The sequence below is a fragment of the Ambystoma mexicanum genome, chromosome 10, assembly GCF_040938575.1.
Source record: "Ambystoma mexicanum isolate Mex_15411 chromosome 10, UKY_AmexF1_1, whole genome shotgun sequence".
Lineage (NCBI taxonomy): Eukaryota > Metazoa > Chordata > Amphibia > Caudata > Ambystomatidae > Ambystoma > Ambystoma mexicanum.
The window spans coordinates 740,996,510-741,018,478 of NC_090932.1; the positions used below are offsets into that span (position 1 = coordinate 740,996,510).

The following is a 21,969-nucleotide window of genomic DNA, read 5'->3' on the forward strand; positions in this document are numbered from 1 at the left end:
AGCGGTAGTTCGGGCCATTCCACAAAGCTACCCTGCACGAATACGTCGCGCAGCAGCTCGTATCCCGCCTCAGCCCATCTGCGTACAGTCGGAGGCGGGACTCGTGGGATCCCGGGGAGAAAGTTCCACAGTGGGAGATTACCATGAAATGGGTGAGGAGTTTCTAATAGTTTCCACATTTTCAACAGCGCCAGGGAGGTGCAGGCCACAGGGTCCAACGAATCCCGTGTGAGGGGAATGGGTTGTATCACCAGGGAACGGATATCTCGGTCGCTGACCGAGAGTCTTTCAAGTCTGACATGTGGAGGACGGTCAGTTGTGTTGAACCAGTAAGATGTGTGTTGGATTTGGGAGACCAACCAGTACTTAAGGAAATCTGGAGCCCCAAAACCGCCATCAGGCATCGGGGTGGATAGGGTCCTGAGCTTAAGCCTGACCGCACCCGAGTGCCACAGGAAAGAGTTGGTACTTGAAAGAAACCCTTGCCCGGCCACAGGGGGACATTAATGAACCTGTATAGTAGTTAGGGTAGTACTATCATTTTTAGTAGTCCTATTCTACCCGCCAGAGGGACGGCAATTTACTCCATGTCGGGAACTTAGTTGCCAGCTGCGCTAGGTAGTTTTGGTAGTTCTCCTCTAGGGTAGTCTCAGGTTGACGGGTTATTACAATCCCCAAGTATGTGAACTTCAACGGCGCCCATAGGAATCCCATCGTATCAGGAGGGGGGAGGGTGTGTTCCGTGAGCGGAAAGAGCATAGATTTTGAGCAGTTCACCTTGAGGCCTGAGATGTACCCGAAGTAGATCACATCTTTCAGTATCGGGGGTAAGTTAGTGGAGGGGGACCATACAAAAAGGAGTGCATCATCAGAGTAGAGCGATATAATATCGGCTTGACCCGCCGAGCGGAGCCCTCTGTGTGAGTGAAGTTGTCGGAGCATGTCGGCTAAGGGTTCTATCGCTAAAGCGAAGATCAGGGGGGGAGAACGGGCAGCCCTGCCTCGTTCCTCTGGCAATGTCGAAGAGTGTGGAGCATCTGTCCTCAGTGCGGACACTGGCCACTGGTCCCGAGTAAAGCAACTTGACCCAAGAACGAAACACCGGCCCGAATTTGCATTGTTCGAGCACCTGCCAGAGGTACCTCCAAGAGACAGAGTCGAATGCCTTCTGCATGTCGAGGGTCGCGGCGACCGCCTGGACGCTGGGGCTGATTCTGCTGATTATATTAAAGAGCCGTCTAATGTTCATAGCGGTGGATCGGCCTGGAATGAACCCCGCCTGATCCGGGTGTATAATGGATGGCATACAGGGAGCAAGTCTGGTCGCTAACATTTTGCCAAAAATGTTTGTCACAGTTTATGAGGGAGAGCGGACGATATGAGCTGCACTGAGTGGCGGGTTTACCAGGTTTAAGTAGTTCCATAATTGTGGCTTCCCGGAGTGATGGGGGGAGTGTGCCTGCCTCCACCGATTCCTCCCAAAGAGCCTGTAAGTGAGGGAGTAAGAGGGTCTTATAACATTTATAGAATTCGATCGGGATGCCATCAGACCCGGGGGCTTTCCCCGAGGAGAGAGAGTCGATGGCTTCCGCGAACTCTTCAGAGGTGAGTGGACAATCAATGGAATCAGCGGTCCCAGGAGAGAGGACCGTTAGGGGAGAGCCGTAAGATAGGAGTCCACCTCTGTCTCCGTAGCCTCGTCCGAATTGGAGTATAGAGCTTCATAAAAAGCAAAGAACTCCGAGTTGATGTCCTGTGACGTGGTGGCCAGGGAGCCATCTGATCTGACAATCCCAGGTATATGTGGGGCACCCAGTTCATGTCGGACGAGTCTAGCGAGGAAGCGGCCCGGGCGCCCGCCCTCTCCATATCTCCTCGCCAGGCCGGGGCTATCAAGGAATTTTTGTTCCCGTTCCGCTAGGGATCGAAACACGTCCAGCTCTACTCCCATGGCCGCAAGAGTCGCAGGGGTTGAGGACCGCGAGCACTGGGCTTCCAGGGTTGATAGTTTAGTATCGCTGACCGTGATATCCCTTCGGATTGTTTTAAGTATGCCACTCTCTTTGGACAGTGCTATGTCCCTAATGTACGCTTCAAAGGCCTCCCATAGGGTGGCCTGGGAAGATACCGAGTCCCTGTTCATTTCAAAGTACTCCTCGATGGCTACCTCGAGTTCCGATTTAACAGAGGGTCAAGAAGAGAATGAGGTTTCATCCTCCATCGTCTAGCACGGTCTCCACCCGATCCTCAGTCCATGGTGATGGTCACCGGGGAGTGGTCAGATAGGGTCCTAGGGAGGATCGTTAGTTGTACCACATTTTTAATCAATACATCGGAGACAACCCACCTGTCGATTCGAGAATAGGAGTCGTGGACTGAAGAGTAGAAGGAGTAGACATGGGAATCAGGGTAAATCAGTCGCCAAGCGTCTACGGCCGCGATGCGAGGGAGGGATGATAGTGCAGGATAGGCTGCCCTGGTGAGTTGGCGAGGCCTGGACCAAGATCTGTCAAGGTCTATATCAAAGATGGTGTTGAAGTCCCCCCCCATAGGATAGGGACCAAAGGGAAGCCGTCAAGGAGAGATGTGAGGTGTGTGAAGAACTCCGGGTCATCCGTGTTAGGGCCATAGATGTTAAGGAGGATCACCTCCCTATTCTGGAGTATTGCGTGGAGAAGCACATATCTGCCTTGGGGGTCTATTTGTGAGGAGATGAGTGTAAATTTAAGGCTCTTATGAATGATAGTCATGACCCCCCGACTTTGAGTAGAGAGGTTGGTGTAGTATCTCTGGGGGCCCCAAGTCCTAGCAAATCTGAAACAATGTTCGGATCGCGCATGTGTCTCTTGTAAAAACAGGATCTTGGACCCATGTCGCTCCACGTGTAGTTGTATCTGTCTCATTTTTTTAAAGTTGCCCAGTCCCCTCACATTCCAGCTTATAAATGTTAGATTGTCCTCCGCCAAGGGAGGGGTAGCCCTCATATCGCCAGGATAATGTCCAGTGGGCCGATGCTGCAGCCCTGTAGCCCCATCAACATTGCTTTGCTCTGCCGACCGCACACTCTGCCAAAGCTAAACTTTTTTATAACAAAACCCCCATCAACCCCCTCCCCCACCCACATCCCTCCCCGAACATGAGGAATGGCAACCCCAAAACCCCTTAACCAAATCCAAAACAGTGGCATCAACGCCTGGGGGGCTGTGGGCCGGACTGATGACGCCGCTCCGGGCCTGTGGCAGATCAAGCTAAAACATGGTGCCTACAGTGATGCTATGGACGTTACTTGAACAGCTATAATCGGCACAATTTACCTTGGCACAGCTATGCAGGTTAATCAAACTGACAGATGTTGATAAATATAGATGTAGTATATTCTTGGCGTCGGGGGAGAGCCTGTGCCGGCGCCCCCCCCAACGGGCGTTCCTAGTGGTTGCAGCAGAATGGCCAGGGGGGGAGGGTCAGCCTGGAAAATTATTGTCAATAAATCTGGAAGCCTCCTCTGGAATCGTGAAGAACGATACCTGATTGTTGTGTTCCACACGTAGCTTAGAGGGGTATAACATGGAGTATTTGACTCCGTGATCCCTGAGCCTTCTTTTCACTGCCAGGAAAGTCTTGCGTTCCCGGACAGCCACCGAGAAGTCCGGGTATAGATGTATCCTTGCTCCGTCTAGTAAAAGTTTGCCTTTAAGTCTTGCGGCTCTAAGGAGGACATCTCGGTCACGGAAGTTAAGGACCCGGGCTATGATGGGTCGCGGTGGTGCGCCCGGCTTGGGTTTAGGCGCCAGAGCCCGGTGTGCCCGCTCTATGGCAAACTGCGGGGACAACTTCGGTGAGTCCAGCAACGACAATAATGTACGTTCAACAAAGTCTTCCATCGGTTCTCTGATGCCACTCTCAGGGACCCCAATGATACGAAGGTTGTTGCGCCTCGAGCGCGATTCCAGGTCTTCGTTTTTCTTTTCCACCTCAAGGACGCGGTTAGATAGAGCCGCGACCTCCGACCGCAGTTCCGACCGCAGTGCCCCCCAGGCCATCCTCGGCGGAGCCCATCCTGGCTTCAACCTCCCGAACTCGGCCGTCGGTCCTCTCCATATGGGCCCTGATAGAGGAGATGGTGCCATTCATATCATCGAGCTTTGAGTGAAGCGTGGTGAACCCCTCACGGATAAAGTCCATCATGTTCTGAGATTCTAAGGCAGCAGTGGATGAGGTAGTAGCGGGGGTCTGCTCAGCAGCCTTTTCGGCAGGGACAACCGGTGCCTTCATAAACATGTTTATGGAGCTCTGTTTTTTGCCAGTCCCTTTAGTCATTGTGGCGCTGATATGGCCCCGGAGAGAGGAAGGGGTGCCGGTAGTGTCGCTCGCTTCCACGGGCAGGGTCCCCGAGGTGCGGCCCCCAGGGGATCCAGGCCTCGAAGGCAGAGGCCGGCCGACGCAACTCAAGTTCGAGGAGGATCCAGGCAGGTGGCGGCCAGGCCGCCAGGGTTCCGGGTCCCACTGGGTGCCGGTAAGGTTGCAGGGGGGGGGTCCCACCACGTCGCCCGGCAGGAGCAGGTCGTCCTCTACGTGGTGCGGGTGGTTGCTGCTCTATTTGTAGACAGCAGATTGAGGGCCGACACGGGATGAGGGCCTATGCCGCGTTCGGTAAGCGGAAGGCTTCAGCACCAGTGGTCGCGGTGCTCCACCCCAGCACCACGCGACCCCGATAATCCAGTGGCCCGTTCCTGGTCTCCACTCGGTGGCCACTCGGGACCCCGCAAAGGTGGCAGATCGCTACGGCTCCGAGGGGCCGGGACCATCCGCGCTGAGGTTTTGGCGCGCAGGCTCTGGGGGACGGTCGCGCCAGTTCCCGATTTCAGGGTTCCCAGCACCGATTTTCTTCAGGATTTGGACCAGTTGGTCCCTGGACCAGCAGCTCACGAATCGTAGTCGTCTGGTACAAGTCGTAGATCGTGCATGCCCAAGATCAGGATCGAGAGATCTGCCTGCCACGGAGCTCACGTTTCAGGCGGCCATCTTGCTCGGCGCTCAACAGCGCCCCCCAGCATTAGATTCATTTATACATAATAATGGCCCATAATTAATGCCAACAAATCATCTATAATGATTTGCAAGAAGGACAAGAAGTCTTGCAAGTTCAAATGGCATTTGAACACCGGCCCCATTCTTATGTCAGATCACATAATGTTCCTGTGCTTTATGGGCTACTCCAAACCTAAACCCAAGCTAATTATATCTAGGCTTCATACTAAGCATGGTTTATTACTGTCCCAGATTTGTAAGATTTACAAGTTCTGTGCATTTAGACTGTGTCCCCTGATACGGTACTACAAGGGCAAAATGATTCCAACTTTGTTACACAGCCTAGAGATTTTAAACCTCCCAGAGAAGTTCTCTTTAGGTACTCCAGAGGGACTGTTATTGAAGATATGTCTCCAACTTCCCCTAAGTATTCCAATCATCCTCGTTAGACTAGAGTTGGGAATCCAATCTTTGGACTCTGCAGTCCTATACAAAAAAAACATGATTTATTCCAAAATATTTAACCCTCCAGTGAACTTGCTATATGAAATCTAAAAACTGCATGTACTATGGGTTCTTCCCCTATAATGAATAAACTATATGCTGAGTAACAAATTGTGCTGGATCACATAGGATCTAACAACAATAAGCTACTTTGTAATACAAAAAGGGTAAAACAGAAAGTGAAAATATGGGATTGGTGTAACCAGAACGACAAACTCTGCAAATATAAAGTCCATGAACACTGCAGACAGACCATTCATAGAATGAATAGACTGTCCTACTATCTAAATGTATTCCCAGGCAGAAAACTGAGAACACTATCTCAGATTTAGGTTGAACATCTTATGCACACTGGATGTAATGGGTCAGCGTAGAGGGATTTCATCCAGTGAAAAGGCTGTTTACTTTATAAAGGGGATAAAGAAACTTGGAAACATCTCACTCTTGTATGACCAATGAACCTGGAAGTTAGACATTGCTGGTTTCATCGATTTGTATCTGATATTCAAACAAATCAATTTGAAACCATATGGTGTCTTCTTCTGGCAGGGACTCATAAACCTGTAATTTCTGCCCTTGTCCACTTTACATAGGAAATGTATTCTATGTTGGGGGAGTTTAGATGTACAATTTGTGATGAATTATCTTGTTTAACAATCGGTGTTCCTTTATAAAATATGTGTATGGTTTTGTAAACCAATGACAACTAAAAAAGATTAATAAAAAAAAAAAAATATATATATATATATATATATATATAAAAACAAGGAAAGGTGCGCACTCCAATTCTCTGCATGACCTTCCAGGCCACTGGTGTACTCCTCCGACCGGTTTCTGTGCCAATACACGTCATCAGGGAGGCTGGGTGGACTTGCAGCTCACCGCAGGTGCAGGTGATAAAAATCTGCTGCAAGGGCTACTGGTAGATGTAGTCATCTGGTCAGCAGAGGAAACGCTCACACCCAGCCTCCCTGATGACGTGTATTGGCACAGAAACCGGTCAGAGGAGTACACCAGTGGCCTGGAAGGTCATGCAGAGAATTGCAGTGCGCACCTTTCCTTGATTTTCCATATATATATATATATATATATATATATATATATAATATATTCATACACTTAGGACTATTTCTCAGATTTTGGCAGAAGCCACAGACCAAGAAGGAGGGCCATGAGCCTGCTAAGAGATGAAAGCTTTGACTGTGAAGGGGACCGGTGGCTGGTGGGTGAGAACAATACAGCCTGACTAAAACTCAAACAATGCATACATAAAGATGACACAGATATGGATGCAGGGCAATTTTCTTAAGATTATGGGGAAAAGACGGAAATCCAGTTAGCAGGTGGCCAGAGGGAGAACCCCATGCTATTTACATGGCTCGCTAGTTTAGGCACACACACACGCCCCCAGTTGAGGTAATTAGAAATGTGGGAGTGCTGATGGACAGTAAATTGTCCTTTGCACCCCACGTGGATGCTGTAGCTAAGATTGCCCACTTTCACCTGTACAATATAAGTAGACATGGCTACTTTGTAGATCTGAAGCACTGAAAGACCCTGGTTCAAGCAGTGGTCCATTCAATAATTCAGTACTGTGAAGCTATCTATCTGGGTATAGGTAAGAAATGTACAGCAAACTTGCAGGCAGTGCATAATTGTGCAATACAAGTAATCTATGGGCTAAAACAAATTCTGACGCCCACGCCTTAACGTATTGACCAAACAATGAAGTCCTCATTCAAATCAGAGTTTTAAGACTGATATAGAAAAATCACTCAGGGACTGACTCCTACACATTTTACCAAATTGGTAAAGCCTTATGTTCCCGCTCGTGTACTTAGATCATGTTGTATTCAAGGATGCATTCAGTGATGACTCACAAACAGTATCTTCAATGTAAGGCTTTATTGTTTACAGCAAACATATATGTAGTCATCTTAACAAGCTTGTATCAATAGCCACCAGTCATCCATCCTTTCCCTTGTCAGGTCTCTCTCTCAGATGTTTCCATGCGACCCTCATCCAGCCAGCAGATGGGAGTTCCATGATGTCATGAGCCTGCTTGCTCAAACAGGGAAGTGCAAGATATAACAGATCAAGCAGGAAAGATCTACTGCAAGAAGCAATATATGCTATTAAAAAAAGCTGTGGAGGTACATTGCTCAGCACATTTGGCTGAAGCCTTTGGAATGGGTTACCAATCTTAATTCATAACTGTCCTACCATTCCAAGCTTTAAGACTAGGTTCAAAAAGCATCTGTTCCGTTTTCTTGTTATTCCTTGAATCTCTAAGATCAATAGAACTCTGTTGGATTGGGTGGAGGCCTGAACTGTTTTTGTTTTAATGTCATTTTCTGTTGATCATGTTTTGAATGTACCATACGTGATTAAGTTTGTATTTATGTAGTGCCTTGAAAATGGTTTCACCGGTAAGACGTTGTGCATACATATTTTTCTATCTATCATTCAGGAAGGGAAGAAGTGCAAGCAATAGAGAGATAGTCCCATTCAAATATGTTGTTTTGGGCATAAAGTGATGGCTGTTGTGGCTATTACTACACTAGGAAGATGCTAGGGTGTGGTAATGTTTCAATGGTAACTCTGTTGGTATACATTTATAGGCAATTATGAAATGCCACCCTTGCCTTCAGTTAGCATTTCACACAGGTTATGCGTCTGTGGAGAACATTATTTATTAAGTGAATATTGTGCAATAGAGATACAAATATATACAACACATGCATTTAACGCACGTTATAAGTACATCAAAGAGCTGAATTTTATCATGGAGTATTCCCATGTTCATCCCAGGCTCACTACCCCTGCATTAAGTGGGCCACTGGTCCCTGCCAGTGGAGAGAATGTTATAGGGATTTTGAGCAGGAGAGACCCAGTTAGGTTCCAGCTCTTAATCAAGCGATAGCATCCGAGACACGCTTCTATTTGCTGACAGTCCTTTCAGCCCTGCAAAACCAGCTCTTTGCAGATGTTTTCCCCGGAGTGCTGCAGACCCAGTCTCAATGGGACATGGGGCCTCATTACAACTCAGGCGGTAAGGGTTTTACGGCGGCGTAAACAGCGCCGACCCTTACCGCCTGAGTACGAGGTCCCTTAGCGCCATGGCGGACTTAACACCTGCTTTTAGCAGGTGTTAAAATCCATGGCGCTAAGGGACCATGGAGTTAATTACGCCACCGTAATTTACGGTGGCGTAATTAACGACTTCCCCACTCCCATTATGCCCTATGGGGCAAAATGGGAATGGGGAAGGGTAAATGGGAAAATGGGGATTTACCGCCCCGCCAAGGTTGGAATGGGGCGGTAAATCCGCCAACCACCATGGCGTAAACGTAGTTTACGCCATGGTGGTAAAGTCACGGCCCAGGCGGTAACTTACCGCCTGGGTCGTAATGAGGCCCATGGTGCCTGAGCACACTGATAATTGCCAAATACACTGAGAGGTCCCACCCTGTCTGATTTTTATAGGCACTTTAGGGCAGGTAAGGGGTTTGAGAGACTTCTTTTACTACTGCTGACACCTTCCCGTGCAGGCACATTCGTACGGAATCACTGCTCGACTGCTCCACAGGAGTGGGGATCCATTTCAACAGTGAAAGACATCCTTCCAGGAATCAGACTGCTGAACAGTTCTGCCTTCCAGCAAATCCCTTTGCTGGTTGTGGGTAAGGCAGGGGCTGGTCGTGGCAGGCAGTGTCTCAGAGAATAACAAATATCAATAATGGAAAATATCTGATAAGCCTGTCAATATTTTAATATACTTATGTCCCACCTTTTATGGCATACTACAGCTGCAGTTCTTAGGGTTGCTTAAGGACACATTATTTTAACCCTGTTGTTTCACTCATACTTGCTCACCCTGCTCCCATTGTTGATTACAGCCCATTTGGAAGAATTGATAAAAGGAATTAGCGTTTGACTATTGTTACTGTTGTACTTGTTCCCAGTAGTTTGAATATGCACAAACAATGAGCCATTTATTGGGCTAAGGTGGAAGGTCTTAATTTCTGAAACATATTTGATTATAGAGATGGTCCCACTGGATGCACCCAGGGATGAGATATTGGTATTACCACCCCCATTAGAGACAGTTAAAGGGGAGGTGAAGAGCATAGGCCAGATTCCTAATCAGGGTGACAACAAATGCATCATGCTGCTATTGTTGTTATTATTTTTTAATAGGGTATTTACCGAGTGTGCACCACCTTTGATAAGCAACAGAGCGCTTTACAAGCAAACGGTAAGGAAAGCAGATTGCAAGGGATCAATACAAGGGAGCAGGGAGCTAAAAACAGGGAGTTTTAGGGAAGGCAACTTGGCAGCAAGGGGTCTACAAGCAATAAGGGAAGGAAACCAGGGGTTTGGGGGGTTAGGATCACGCAATCTCGGGTACGGTGGGGAGTGGAATGGTGCGGACCAATGTGTTAAGGAGGAGCCATCCCTTAAAGAGCATGGCCTTGAGCAGCTTCCTGAAATATGGAAGCAAAGGGGTGTTGAAGGGGAGGAGGTTCCCGAGTGTTGAGGCATAAACAGAGAAGGCTTCTGGTTCTTTCCTTCCTGTACCAGTGAAGGCCAAGTCTGTACATGTTCTTGCTTTTGGCAGATCGTAGGCCTTCGGAGAAGCAAAGTAGCTGTGGACTTAAGGGCAACAGCCCTGTAGACGATGCAGCAGGATTTGAGGGTGATACATGCTGGCAGTGGGAGCCAGTGTAGTTTGATGGGGGTCTGGATGATGTGATTGAATTTGCAGAGTTCTTTGATGAGCCATACTCCAGCATGTAGGACACATCTCAGGGGTGCCAGGGTGGGGCTGGGAAGGCCTACCAGGAAGGCATTGCTGCATATCTGAAGTTGTTTGCTGGGATTAAGGGCTTTTTTTCCACAGGAGGGAAAGTCGGCACCGAGCAGTTTGTGTCTTCCTTTCTATGTGCCACTTAACAGAGAGGTTTCTGTCAATGTAGAACACAAGTGTCATGGCAGATGTGATGGGCAGGGGTGAAAAAGCCCTAGAGGTTCGCGGCAGAGAGCTAGGTCTGGATGTCGGGATATTCAGTGTTGTTGATCAGCAGTAAGAATTCAGTCTTGGAGGGGTTGAGGTTCAGGTAAGCATTGGACATCTAGAAATTGACCCACGTGAGGCATTGAGCCTGTGGAAATCTCTGATATCCTGAGATATCCTGTGTGTCATTTGTGTATTGCTGGATGTGGATGTTGTGTGGAGCCATGAGGGTTTTCAGTGCTACCATGTAAGGTTGAAGATCAAGGGGGACAGGATGGATCATGGTGGGACTCCACAAGTGATGGGTAGAGTTGGTGATCTGAAGGAATCCATTTGGGCAAATTGGTAGTGGTTAGAGAGGCGGGATTTCAACCAGCTGAGGATAGTCTTGCTGATACCCATGCAGCAATGTAGAATGTCAGTGGACCTCATCACGACTTGGGCGGTAGCGCTGAAATTTGGCAGTACGCTATTACCACCACATTTAAGGGTTGTCCCAATCATGAATTAGGCTGAATGTTTGGAGTCTTTCCTCCAGCTTTTTCACTACTTTCCACCTGTTTTCAGCATTATTAGCGCAGCGCTGATTGCGCTACTCATGTTCCGGCACGAATAGTGCTGGACCGAGTAGCGGTAACGCTATTTGCGTTGGCGGCATCCCGGCGCAATTACTGCTGGGATACCGTCAACCTTGTGATGAGGCCCAATGCGTGTCTGGTGATCTACTGTGTTGATCATGGCTGAGTAGTCAAAGAAAACTATGTGATAAGGATAACCACTGTCGAGGACGTTAAGGGCCTCATTGATCACCTTGATGATAGCCGTTTCTGTGCAGCCAATGGATCGGAAGCCAGATTCATGGGACAGAAGGAGGTTGTTTGCGTCGATGTTTTGGAGAAGTTGCATGGGTACTGCTTTCTCAAGGATATTACTTAGAAAGAGAAGATGGGTGCCAGTTGCTGAGGTCTTCTGAGCCCTGTGTTGGTTTCTTGAGAAGCATGAGGATTTGTCTGGTCTTGAGGGTTAAGGGGTAGGTGCTTTGAGTGAGGGAGCTGTTGATGATTGCCAGGCAAGGAAGGAGTGCTTCAGTCAGAAGAGTCTTTAGTATGTAAACAGAGAGGATGTTGTCCGCATATGATGTGGCATTGAGGGATGGTGAGTGTCTTGAAAGTTGTCCAGGTAGTGGATGTTTGATGGAGTGTTTGGTGTGCTGTCAGTTGTGGAGTTAATATCTATGTGCTGGCAATTTTATATTGGTGTTCACTGATAGCAAGACAGTCAAATACCCATTAGTCAAATCAAATGTATACTTTAGAACCCTCTATCTAAAGTATGCATTTGATTTAACGAATGGGTACTTGACTGTCTTGCTACTCGGTGAACACCAATATAAACTTTCCTTTACATTTGATCTATGCAAGGCCGATCAAGATAAGGAATAGGCCAGCGTGTCACGTGTAGCCTCTTATTCAATTTCCTTAGGGCTGCACAGAGTCTCCATTGTGTTTCAATATTCCTAGTACTGGGTAATTAAAGGTACTTTGAATTGGTTGAATAATTCCACAGGATTCCAAGTTTTTGTTAATCTCCGTGAGTGATTGCATGGAAGCTAAGGGTAGCCAGTACTGTTCTTGCAACATAAAATAAGAGAAGCCTATTTTAGGACTGTGATCATTAGTCATTGCCTCTCTCCCTTAAACTATGCAATTCTGGGGGGAAACAAGCCACTCACAGTCTCTGGACATTTAAGTGAGTCAATGCTAACTTTTCTGCCTTTTGTAGAACTTGTCAAGGAAGCATGCTTCCCTTTCTCTGTTCTGGGCAAACACTTACCATCACTCCTGGTGCTTTGGGTTGTCTGAAAGAGAGTCAGATTCAGACTTTTTAAATCACATTGGACACTGGGGTACTCAGAATGTACTCCTTAGTTAGACTGTAGGGAACATACCTGGGCCCTTACGAGCCTTCCGCCATAAGGATTCAACCAGTAGATTTATTTTACACAGATTATTTCAAACAATCTTTTTTTTTTTTACACACAGGATTTAAATAAATATAATTCTGGCATATCCACTCAGAGAGAACACGTCTCAGTTCAGAAAAGTTACAAATCACTTCAATAAAAGACACTCATCACAGTTTGGTGGCTTAACACGCGAGTAAAAGTCTGCAGTACGTTTAAAACTTACATTTCTTATCAGATTAAATAATCAGAGGTTGTGAGAAAACAGGAGCTTGTTCCAGGGATAGCTTTCACCAAACAGCTGGAAAAAGAATCTGAAGAGATTCTTGGTGGAAAGGGATTTGCTGCCGAGCACTGGTGGCAAAAGGTTAGGCTGCCAAAGCAGTGCATGTGCTCTTTTGGTAATATATTTACATCCAAGCACCTTTCATAATAAGATAAATATTATTCTTAAAACCTTAACCTTATTTCTGGGTAAAATAGAAGTGTGACACATTGTTATAGGTTTGACCTCAATAGTCCAAATATTCTTTTTCAACAAATCGATTTGTTTTTCCTATTCATTTAAAAAAACTCATATTTCTTTCTAAAATGGATCAACACGTATTTCAAGCCATTGACTCTTCTTTAGGTTAATAGTCACTACTGATGTTGGTATAAGTGCACATAAATAACTTAAATTCACATACAGAAATCCAATGTGTACTTCATGCAAATTATATTAGATTACATAAAATGAAAAAGAAAAGGTTATGAAGTATACAAAAGATTTATTCAAAACAAATTCCAACAACAAAAAGAAAAATGGCACAGAGCAAAACAAATCATTTGTACAACCAAATCCTTAATCAAGCCTTTACCTCATATACAGTAGCCTCGATACTATGTTTTGTTGATCAATATGCTAATTATTCTCTTTATTTAGTGACCATTTTTATTAAATGTATTAATAAGGTTCTGTTTTTTGATGATTTAGGACACTAGGGGAAATTAATCTCTCTCTGGGTCAAGGAGCTGTGATTTCATTTACATGATAAATCAAAACTTAGTGCAGAGGAGATTATGCAACTTTACCCAAACAATTCTTGTGTTAAAATATTATTCTCATTTGCAAATGTAAATTTTAAGTTTTTGGGTCTGCCAGCCGTGGAAATTGAAATACTGATGGTAAACTCAAACTGATGAAATAATACTTTAATTGTGATGGATTAGAGATAAAGATAGCAGATCCGTGTGGTCACACCATTTCCATGCCTGATTGGGAAACACCCTTAATGAGCAGATGCGCATGCCAAAGAACTCTAACTTTAAGAGAACAGGTATAAACCTTGACAGAGCTATTTTCAGATGTTTCTTGAATACATGTTCTATTACCAGTGCCTTTAGTCGCTAATATGGACTATGATTGTTACTTCTTTTGCATCAAGCTGTTTGTAAAACTGCCATGGCTAGGAATTAGGGAACACAGTGAATACAGGCATACCTGGAAGAACAAATTGTGATACTATTGGTCAATGTCATGTGAATATACGAAGAAGCAAGTGAATAAAAACAAAAGTACCTGAATCTTTGAATAGTCTCTGTCTTTTTGTGCAGATTCTGGTTGGTATGCCAGTATTTTAGGTGGCCCAACTCTGGGAAGAGTGTCTGCAGGTTGTTCAAAGAACTTTAGAAAATCTTCATTTAACTGAGGTGAGAAAAAGTACAGTAATAAATGAAAGGCTTGAGTTACCTTACCCAAAGTCCTAGACAGAAAAGTGTATTCACTATACCTCCATGTCATCCAAAACACTTAAGTCGCCAAGGTCTTCTACTAGAGTTGAAAATATATCTGCATATCACAGGAATGGAAGAATAAAGTAGATAATTAGTCATATTAATATACAAAGTTGAAAAGCATATTATGTGATTTCTAGTTTTTCTTTATTTTTCATGACGCACAAGAGTGCAAACAGTAGATAAATTAATGAAATCCCCAAAATCTTTATACAATTGTGAATTCAAGACAGTTGTACTCAAGTAAGAGTAGCATCCTTTAGTGGGGGGCATCAGAGTGACAGTGAAAGACAAAAAAGGAAAATAAAGGGCAGTAGAGAGGGACAAGGAATGCGAGTTAGGGCCGGGGGAACCACAGTGCTCATCAGCAGGTCATCACAGTCCTACAAGTGCTGAGTCAAAAATATGTCATGCTTCAGTCCCCTGTCATGATTTGTTCCCATGCGATCCCCAATCATGCGGGCCTCTCGCAACCCTTGCCCACGAGGCTCCCGTGTCCCCCTTGCATCCCAGGTGCGTGTGCCCAGCGCATCCCCAGATCGTGCGGCTCTCGTGCAATCTTTGGCTGTGCACGCTCTCTTACCTCCTAGGCGTAGTGTGCCCCCATGCATCCCTCGATTGTGTGTGCCCTCCTGCTACCCTAGCCCAGTCCGTGACTGGCTGTGCGTCTCTGCTCCCCGTACAGGGTCCTGCCCTCCTCCCTGCCCTTTTCCCCATCCAAGCCCCTTCTCTTATCCCTTTGTTATTACTCTGTGCTCTGCTGCTTTTTCTTCTTCTAGGCCCGTATTTGTTTCACCGCACTATTCTTGAGTCTGCTATCTTTGAATGCTGTATACTTGTACTGTCTACTTCTGTATGTGTTTCACTCTCTACCTTTAGGTGCCCTCGATCATTGTTCTGTTACTAAGCTCTCGCTCTGCCTGGTTGTTCCCTCACATCGTAATGCCGCAGCCCCTGTTGTGTTCCTTTTTCTTTCCCGTTTCCTTGGTCGGTTCCTGCTCTGTTAATTCATTTCTTACTCGCAGCTGCATGACTGCTTTCTTTTTTGTCTCATCAAGCCCATCTTGAATTAAATCTAATTGTAATTTATATCCTCTATCTTGTTCTTGTCTCAACTGCTTGCACCCCTCCTCTTGTGCCCACCCCTACTGTACCCTCCCCTCACTCTTGTTTCCCCACCTCTCACTCCCTCTCCCCACCTCCCCCCTCTTCCTTCCCTATGCATCCTCTATGGTGCTCTCTGTCTCTCGTATCTTCTCTAACTGCTTCTCTATTGATTATCCTGTCCTTCTTACTAAGTCTGGTAGGAAGAAGTTCAAAAGGGATATCATGGTCTCCAACCCAGGCCTCCCTATCACTGATACATACACCAGCGGTTCCTCCAGACAGACCCTCACCGACATCCTCTTTATCGTGCCTTCACCAAGCCAATGGACTCCACATATGGTCTCTATGCTCACTCGTTTTTCCTCCTCTCCCTTTAATGGTGGAACCCGGTGGGAAGCCCTCCCAGCCCCCTTTCACTCCTTTAAGACCATTATTAATGTCTACCTAAATGGCACCGTCTTTGCCCAAGGCCCTCAGGGCAACCTCCTCCTTTTTGATAGATGCTTCCCGTGCCTCATCAATTTCCTTTCTTCACCTGCTGTTCCTTCTTTCCTTTCTCTGGCTCCTCTGCCTGCACCCTCTGACTCCTTTTTGGCTTCCTCTACTTCTTCTCTGGCTGCCCTGTGGCTTCCCTCCTCCGCCACCTCTCTGGCGTCTTCATCCTCCTCCTTGGTTACCTTGTCCTCTCCTCCTTCCTCCTCTGCCCACCCTCGGGAACCTTCTACACTCCTGCAGGGTGTACCACTGACCTGTACCCCTCCACGTAAGTCTTTTAAGGGTGGCAACCTTCTCCACATTGCCACGCTAAACTCTCGCTCAGCTGTCAAACACTCCTCCGATATCTGCCGTCTCCTGAAAATACTCGACCTTGATGTTCTCGGTCTGACCGAGACGTGGTTCATCGCCAGATCTGTCACGAGTTTTGACACTGATGGCTACAAGATCCTCTCCGCGTCTAGAACCAACCGTCCCAGTGGGGGTATAGCCTTGATCTTCCTGGAGTGGATTCCTGCCTCTTATTCCTATGCAGGTCTACTCCTCCTTTGAATGCCTGGTCTGCAGGTAGGTTCTCTCTCTCTCTCTCCTGGCCACTCTCTTACTGTGGCTACTATCTACTGGCTGCGGGGCCAGGTAGCCTCCTTCCTCTCAGAGTGTATGGACCTCTCCTCCTCCCTCCTTACCTCTACCACTCAACTCCTCCTCCTCTGAGACCTCCTCCCTGGATACTTCCTGTCCTCCTTCTGGACTCTTTCGCAACCTCTGCGATTTTCTTATTCTCTATTCTTCCCTCTGGTCCGACTCACTCTGCAGGGCACACCTTGGATGTTCTGATCACCTCAGACCTCCCCCTCTCTAAACCTCTCACCACTCCCCTCTCCTGGAGTGACCACTTTCTCTTCTCCTTTCATCTCTCTATCCCCACTCCCAGGGCCGAGCCAACTCCAGCACTGTCTCCCACATTCTCGGTCATCCGACCCATGAAGCGTGTGTCAGTTGAGGTTTTTGCCACCACTTTCTCTCCCCCTCCTGCACGTCTGTCTGACTCAAATCCTGACACAGCCCTTTCCAACCTCCATTCTTCTATCTCTTACAATCCTGATGTACTTGCCCCTGTCATGGGGATCTGCTTGAAGCACAAAGCCAAGTGCAACTCTTGGTACGTCTCAGACCTTGTCACCCTTAAACGCAAGTGTAGGGTGGCTGAGAGGAAATGGAGAGCATCATGTGCACCCTCTGACAAACTGGCCTGCCGCCTCCTCCAAAGGCAGTACCGACTCTCTGTTCACTCTAAGAAGAGAGCTCACATCCAAGCCTGCGTCTCTGTGGCATCTAACAACTCAGCCGAACTCTTTAAAATCTGCAAGGAGCTGGCCAATCCTGCTGCAATCTCTACCTCTCTTGTTCCCTCCCAGGCCTTCTGCACAGCCTTGGCTTCACATTTCATTGCTAAAACCCAGGACATCCTGTCCACCCTCTCTTCCTCTCCTCTTTCTTCCTCTACTTCTGGCCTTCCTGTGGCCGCCTGGCCTCATCCTTTCCTTTCCTTTGTTCACCCCTGACAAGGTTTCTAGATAAGTCTGATCTATGAAAGTCCCGTCAAAACAGGTTCTTCCCTGTTCATCCAAAACCATCAAGGACCATATTGACACCCTCACTCCAGCCTTGGGCAACTTCTGCAACCACTTTTTCGCCACTGGATCCTTCCCTTCCCCTCTGAAGCACTCCATTGTGCACCCTCTTGTTGAGAAACCCTTATCCGACCCCTCCTGTCCGGCTAACTATCACCCAATCTCCATTACTCCTTCTCTGGCCAAACTCTTGGAAAAGCTGGTCATCTCCCAGTTTAACCTTCACAATGAATCTGTTGTTTGTCCCCATGATCATCAGTCTGGCTTCAGAGTGACCAGAAGCACAGAAACTGCTCTCCTGAACATCCGTGAAGACCTGCTCTCAAAACCTTGACACTAACCATCCGTTTGTCCTCATCCTCCTTGATCTCTCTTCTGCTTTTGATACTGTCAACCATCCCATCCTACTCAACCGCCTTCATGATAACCTGGGTATCACTGATCAGGCCCTGGCCTGGTTGACCTCCTTTCTCTCTGACCGACCTTCCCAGGTCCAACTTGGGTCCTTCCTCTCCTCTATCTCTTTCTCTACCTGTGGTGTTCCCGAGGTGTCTAATCTTTCTCCTTGGCTGTTCAACCAATACCTCGCATCTCTTGCCCACTGCATAGCTGCAATCTGCTCCAACATTCAGTGCTATGTGGATGAAGCTCAGCTCTCTTTCAGGCTCCCCTCAGCCGCTTCTTCTCTCTCGCTCATCCCGGATTGTCTGTCCGCAATCCAAGAGTGGTGTGTCGCCAATTATCTCTGCCTTAATGTCATTAAGACGGAGATCCTCCTCATCGGCTCACCAGCAGCTTCCTTTCCTCTCACTCTCTGGTCACCCACTCTGGGCCCTCTTCCTGCTCCTACCTGTTAGGCTGAGAAATTCAGGGTCATCTTCCACTCCACACTCACCTTCTATCCTCACATCTCTGACGTCTCTAAGAAATCAATCTACCAGCTGCACCTGCTCAGAGGTATTCTTCCTTTCCTCACTTTTCCCCAGAAGCTCACTGTCTCCAGAGTTCTGGTTCTCTCTAAGCTGGACTACTGCAACAGCCTCTTTCTAAATCTACCTGCCTCTACTCTACGTCCTCTACAACTCATCCAGAACAGGACGGTGAGACTTGTCCTTGGCCTCAAGCCCAGGAATCGTATCTCCCCAGCACTGAAATCTCCCAGTGGCGGCAAGGATCAAGTTCAAGACCATCTGCATCATCCACAAGGCTTTTTTGGGCCTGGGACCACAATACCTCCAACTCTCTCTACCGAAATATCTTCCTACTCAAGCTCTCCGCTCCTCCACCTCCAACTCCTTGATGGTCAATCGCTTCTTCAAGCAAAGAGTTGGGGGCAGATCTCTCTCTTTGGCTGGTGGCTCCCCCTGGAACGGCCTCCCTTCCTCTCTGAAACTTGAGCAGAAACATCTGTGGTTTCGGAAGCACCTCAACACCTTCCTCTTTGCTTCTGCCTTCTCTGTTCCTCTCCCCTGCTGATCTCCTGTCTGATACACGCACTGGTCACCTGGGCACCCTCTGAATTCGGGCCCAGGTCCTTGCCTGTCCAGATGTAAACCCGCACTGCCTCTTGGCACACTCTGCACTTGTGGTCTGTATCTGTAACCCTAAAGTCCCCTCTCCTGCACTTAGACACTTGATGTCTGCACATCTGAACACTTGTTTCCTGTTCCTTGTCCTGCACTTGTCCGTCCACCCAACCCCCCTCATGGCACTTCTCCCGTCCCCGTTCCCCTGCACTTGCGCGATCTGAATGTCACTAGGTCTCGTAAAACCATTGTTTTTTATCCTCCCTCTGTTTCCCCCTTGCCTTGTCACGCCTTGAAACACTTGTGTATACGCGTGTTATTAATGCCATATCATATCATATCATTGCCAGCTATTTGCCCTATGCTGACAGGTCAATATATTCCCTTACATACTATGCCCACATTTTTTATACTGCACCCCTAGCCTTACATTTCAGTTTGTTATGCCTACACAGCAGCCTCATTTTAGCAGCCCAGTCCTCGAATTTTGGTTGAATGATACCCTTCAACAAGACAATTTTATTGGTAATCCCAATCAACCTAATCATACATTATCTAATTCCCAAGCTAAACCAGACAAGTGATCATATGACAATAATATAACCAGCAAGCCATCTAGTCTCAATTCTGACCACAGAATATGTTCCCTCTCATCTCATCCAAACAATCCAGCTAAATCTGGGTCACTCTATTACAATGGTGTGGGAACTCCTGTCCCATGCACACTGTCTAAAGGGACACCTCACACTTTTTGCGGTTACTCACTGAGTTCCATTTCAATAACCCAGGCTTAATTATCTTTTCACTTGACTAACCTCAATCCCACATGGGGAAGGCATAGATGCCTGGCAGTGGTAATTGTTAAGACGTGAAAAAGTACAGATACACAAAGTCTTTGCTATTGAGTTAACATCATCCTTTATAAAAAAGGTCTTTAGGTAAGATGGGAAATATTTCCTAAATATATCTGGGACCTCCATGGAATCAGCAGTGGCAACTACACATGCCAACATTTGTATGTACCTTTTTGAGTCCACATACATTCTCAACACACAATCCTGGTCCACAAAATAGTTTTTAAGGAGAAGGTACATTGATGATGTCTTAGGTACCAAAACAGAATTATTACAATTCTACGAATACTTAAAACCAGTGTCATGACCACATTAAGTTAACACTAGAGGTTGGTGAACTCAATTTACACTTTCTAGACGTGATGGTCACCTATGAACACAATGAAATTGCAACCAACATCTATAGGAAGCCCACGGACATGAATAATATGCTACACTTTGGGAGCTTTCACCCTTCTCATCTCATGAAAAGTCTTCCGTACAGCCAGTTTTTGAGGCTTAAAAGGATTGTTTCCAACACTACGACACTCCTGAATGAATATGACCTTATGTCAGAAAGGTTAAAAAAATGAGGCTATCCCCCAGAAATTCTGGCGAAATCTATAACAAGGAAAGAGACGCACAAGAGAGAAGATCTATTAAGATCTGTACCAAAGAGAGACAACACTAGGATGACCCATATCCTGAGATATTCCACACAGAGTCATCAGGTAGCGAGTATTATAAAAATAAAATGTGTTTCATTAAACTTGACCCTCAATTGGAGCTATATCCCCAGAACCACCAATGATGCCATTTAAAAGGGGAAATAATTTCAAGGACACTTTGGTCAAAGCTGAAAGGGTTAAAAAAAAATCACCCAGAAAGTATTACATAAACCCAAATTGGGGAAATATCCTTCTCTTGATTGCCAGCATTGCTCAAACATTATTAAGGGGGACCACATCAGACAACCTAATACAGGCAGAAAAATTAAACTTGCAATACCCACAGTATCATCTATTCCTTGAGATTTCCTACTGGAAAATATTATGTCAGTCAGACAATGAGAAAAGCGAAAGATTAGCAGACTGGACATGAGACGAACATCAGGACAGCTAACAACAAGTCACCAGTCTACAGACAAGATGCTGTTCCCCTTATTTTATGCAGATTCAATTTGAGATGGTTCACTACTCATATCACACCCCCTTTTCAGATACCCCCGGTCACAATGGACCATGAACCAGGCTGGTTGGTAAAATGCAATATTTATTTATTTATTTTTAAATTCAAAAGAAACCATACAATTTTTAATATGGGGCTGCAATCACCAATGGGGTGATAATTACAATGAGGATGAAAGCAATACGCTTGGTTTAACCTTCTAGTGGAACATATACAAAACACCAGGGAATAGGAGCACTTTTTGATTTAGGAAAGATAGCACCCAAGTTAGGATTTCCCCCTTCAGTGTTCCCTCAACCCACAAATAATCAATACTGAATGGATAGAAAGGCACAGCAGGTAATCAGGAATAGGAGGCAGAAAACAGAATCCAAATCTGACCTTCCTTCACCAAAATAAGAGTGGAAAACAGATGTTAACCCCCTTGCAATGTTATGAAATGACACTCGGAAATGGAAAAATAATTAATTAATATGCAGTTAAAATTTAATATGCAGTTAAAACTTTAAGGTAAGTACAATTTCTCACTAAAGCAACAATGCATAGACACTAACAATCACTAGCAATGGATTAACAAGAGCATACAATTGAAAACTGAGTGGCAAGTTGAAAACGGATTGCAGCAAAATGACACGTGTAAAAGTAGCATTTCCTTTCATTTTCTGTGTAAATTCACCCAAACGATTTTTAAAGAAAACTGGTGAAATACTCTGGTTTTTGGGTTGGGGGATAGATATATATCACAGGTACAACATAGAGGTGAAAATATGTTGCAAGCTGGTGAAGTCAGAGAGATTTGGAAGGTAGAGTGAGGTTTAGTTTTTAGGAAAATATAGCAATGAAACAGAGAAAATCGGTTTTAAAAAGTGAGGAAAATTTACTAAAACTAGATTTAATG

At 46.2% G+C, this 21,969-nt stretch overlaps 1 protein-coding gene across 2 annotated transcripts in view; it reads right to left on the reverse strand.

The window, feature by feature from the left end:
- ERICH6 (glutamate rich 6) overlaps positions 1–21,969 on the reverse strand; it is a 701,982-nt gene that overhangs the window by 440,578 nt on the left and 239,435 nt on the right. For both annotated transcript variants that reach the window (XM_069618380.1, XM_069618381.1), the window contains exons 4-5: positions 14,285–14,343; positions 14,074–14,199 (exon numbers count right to left, since the gene is read on the reverse strand). In XM_069618380.1, the coding sequence (XP_069474481.1) occupies positions 14,074–14,199; positions 14,285–14,343 (185 nt within the window). The remainder of the gene's footprint in view (positions 1–14,073; positions 14,200–14,284; positions 14,344–21,969) is intronic.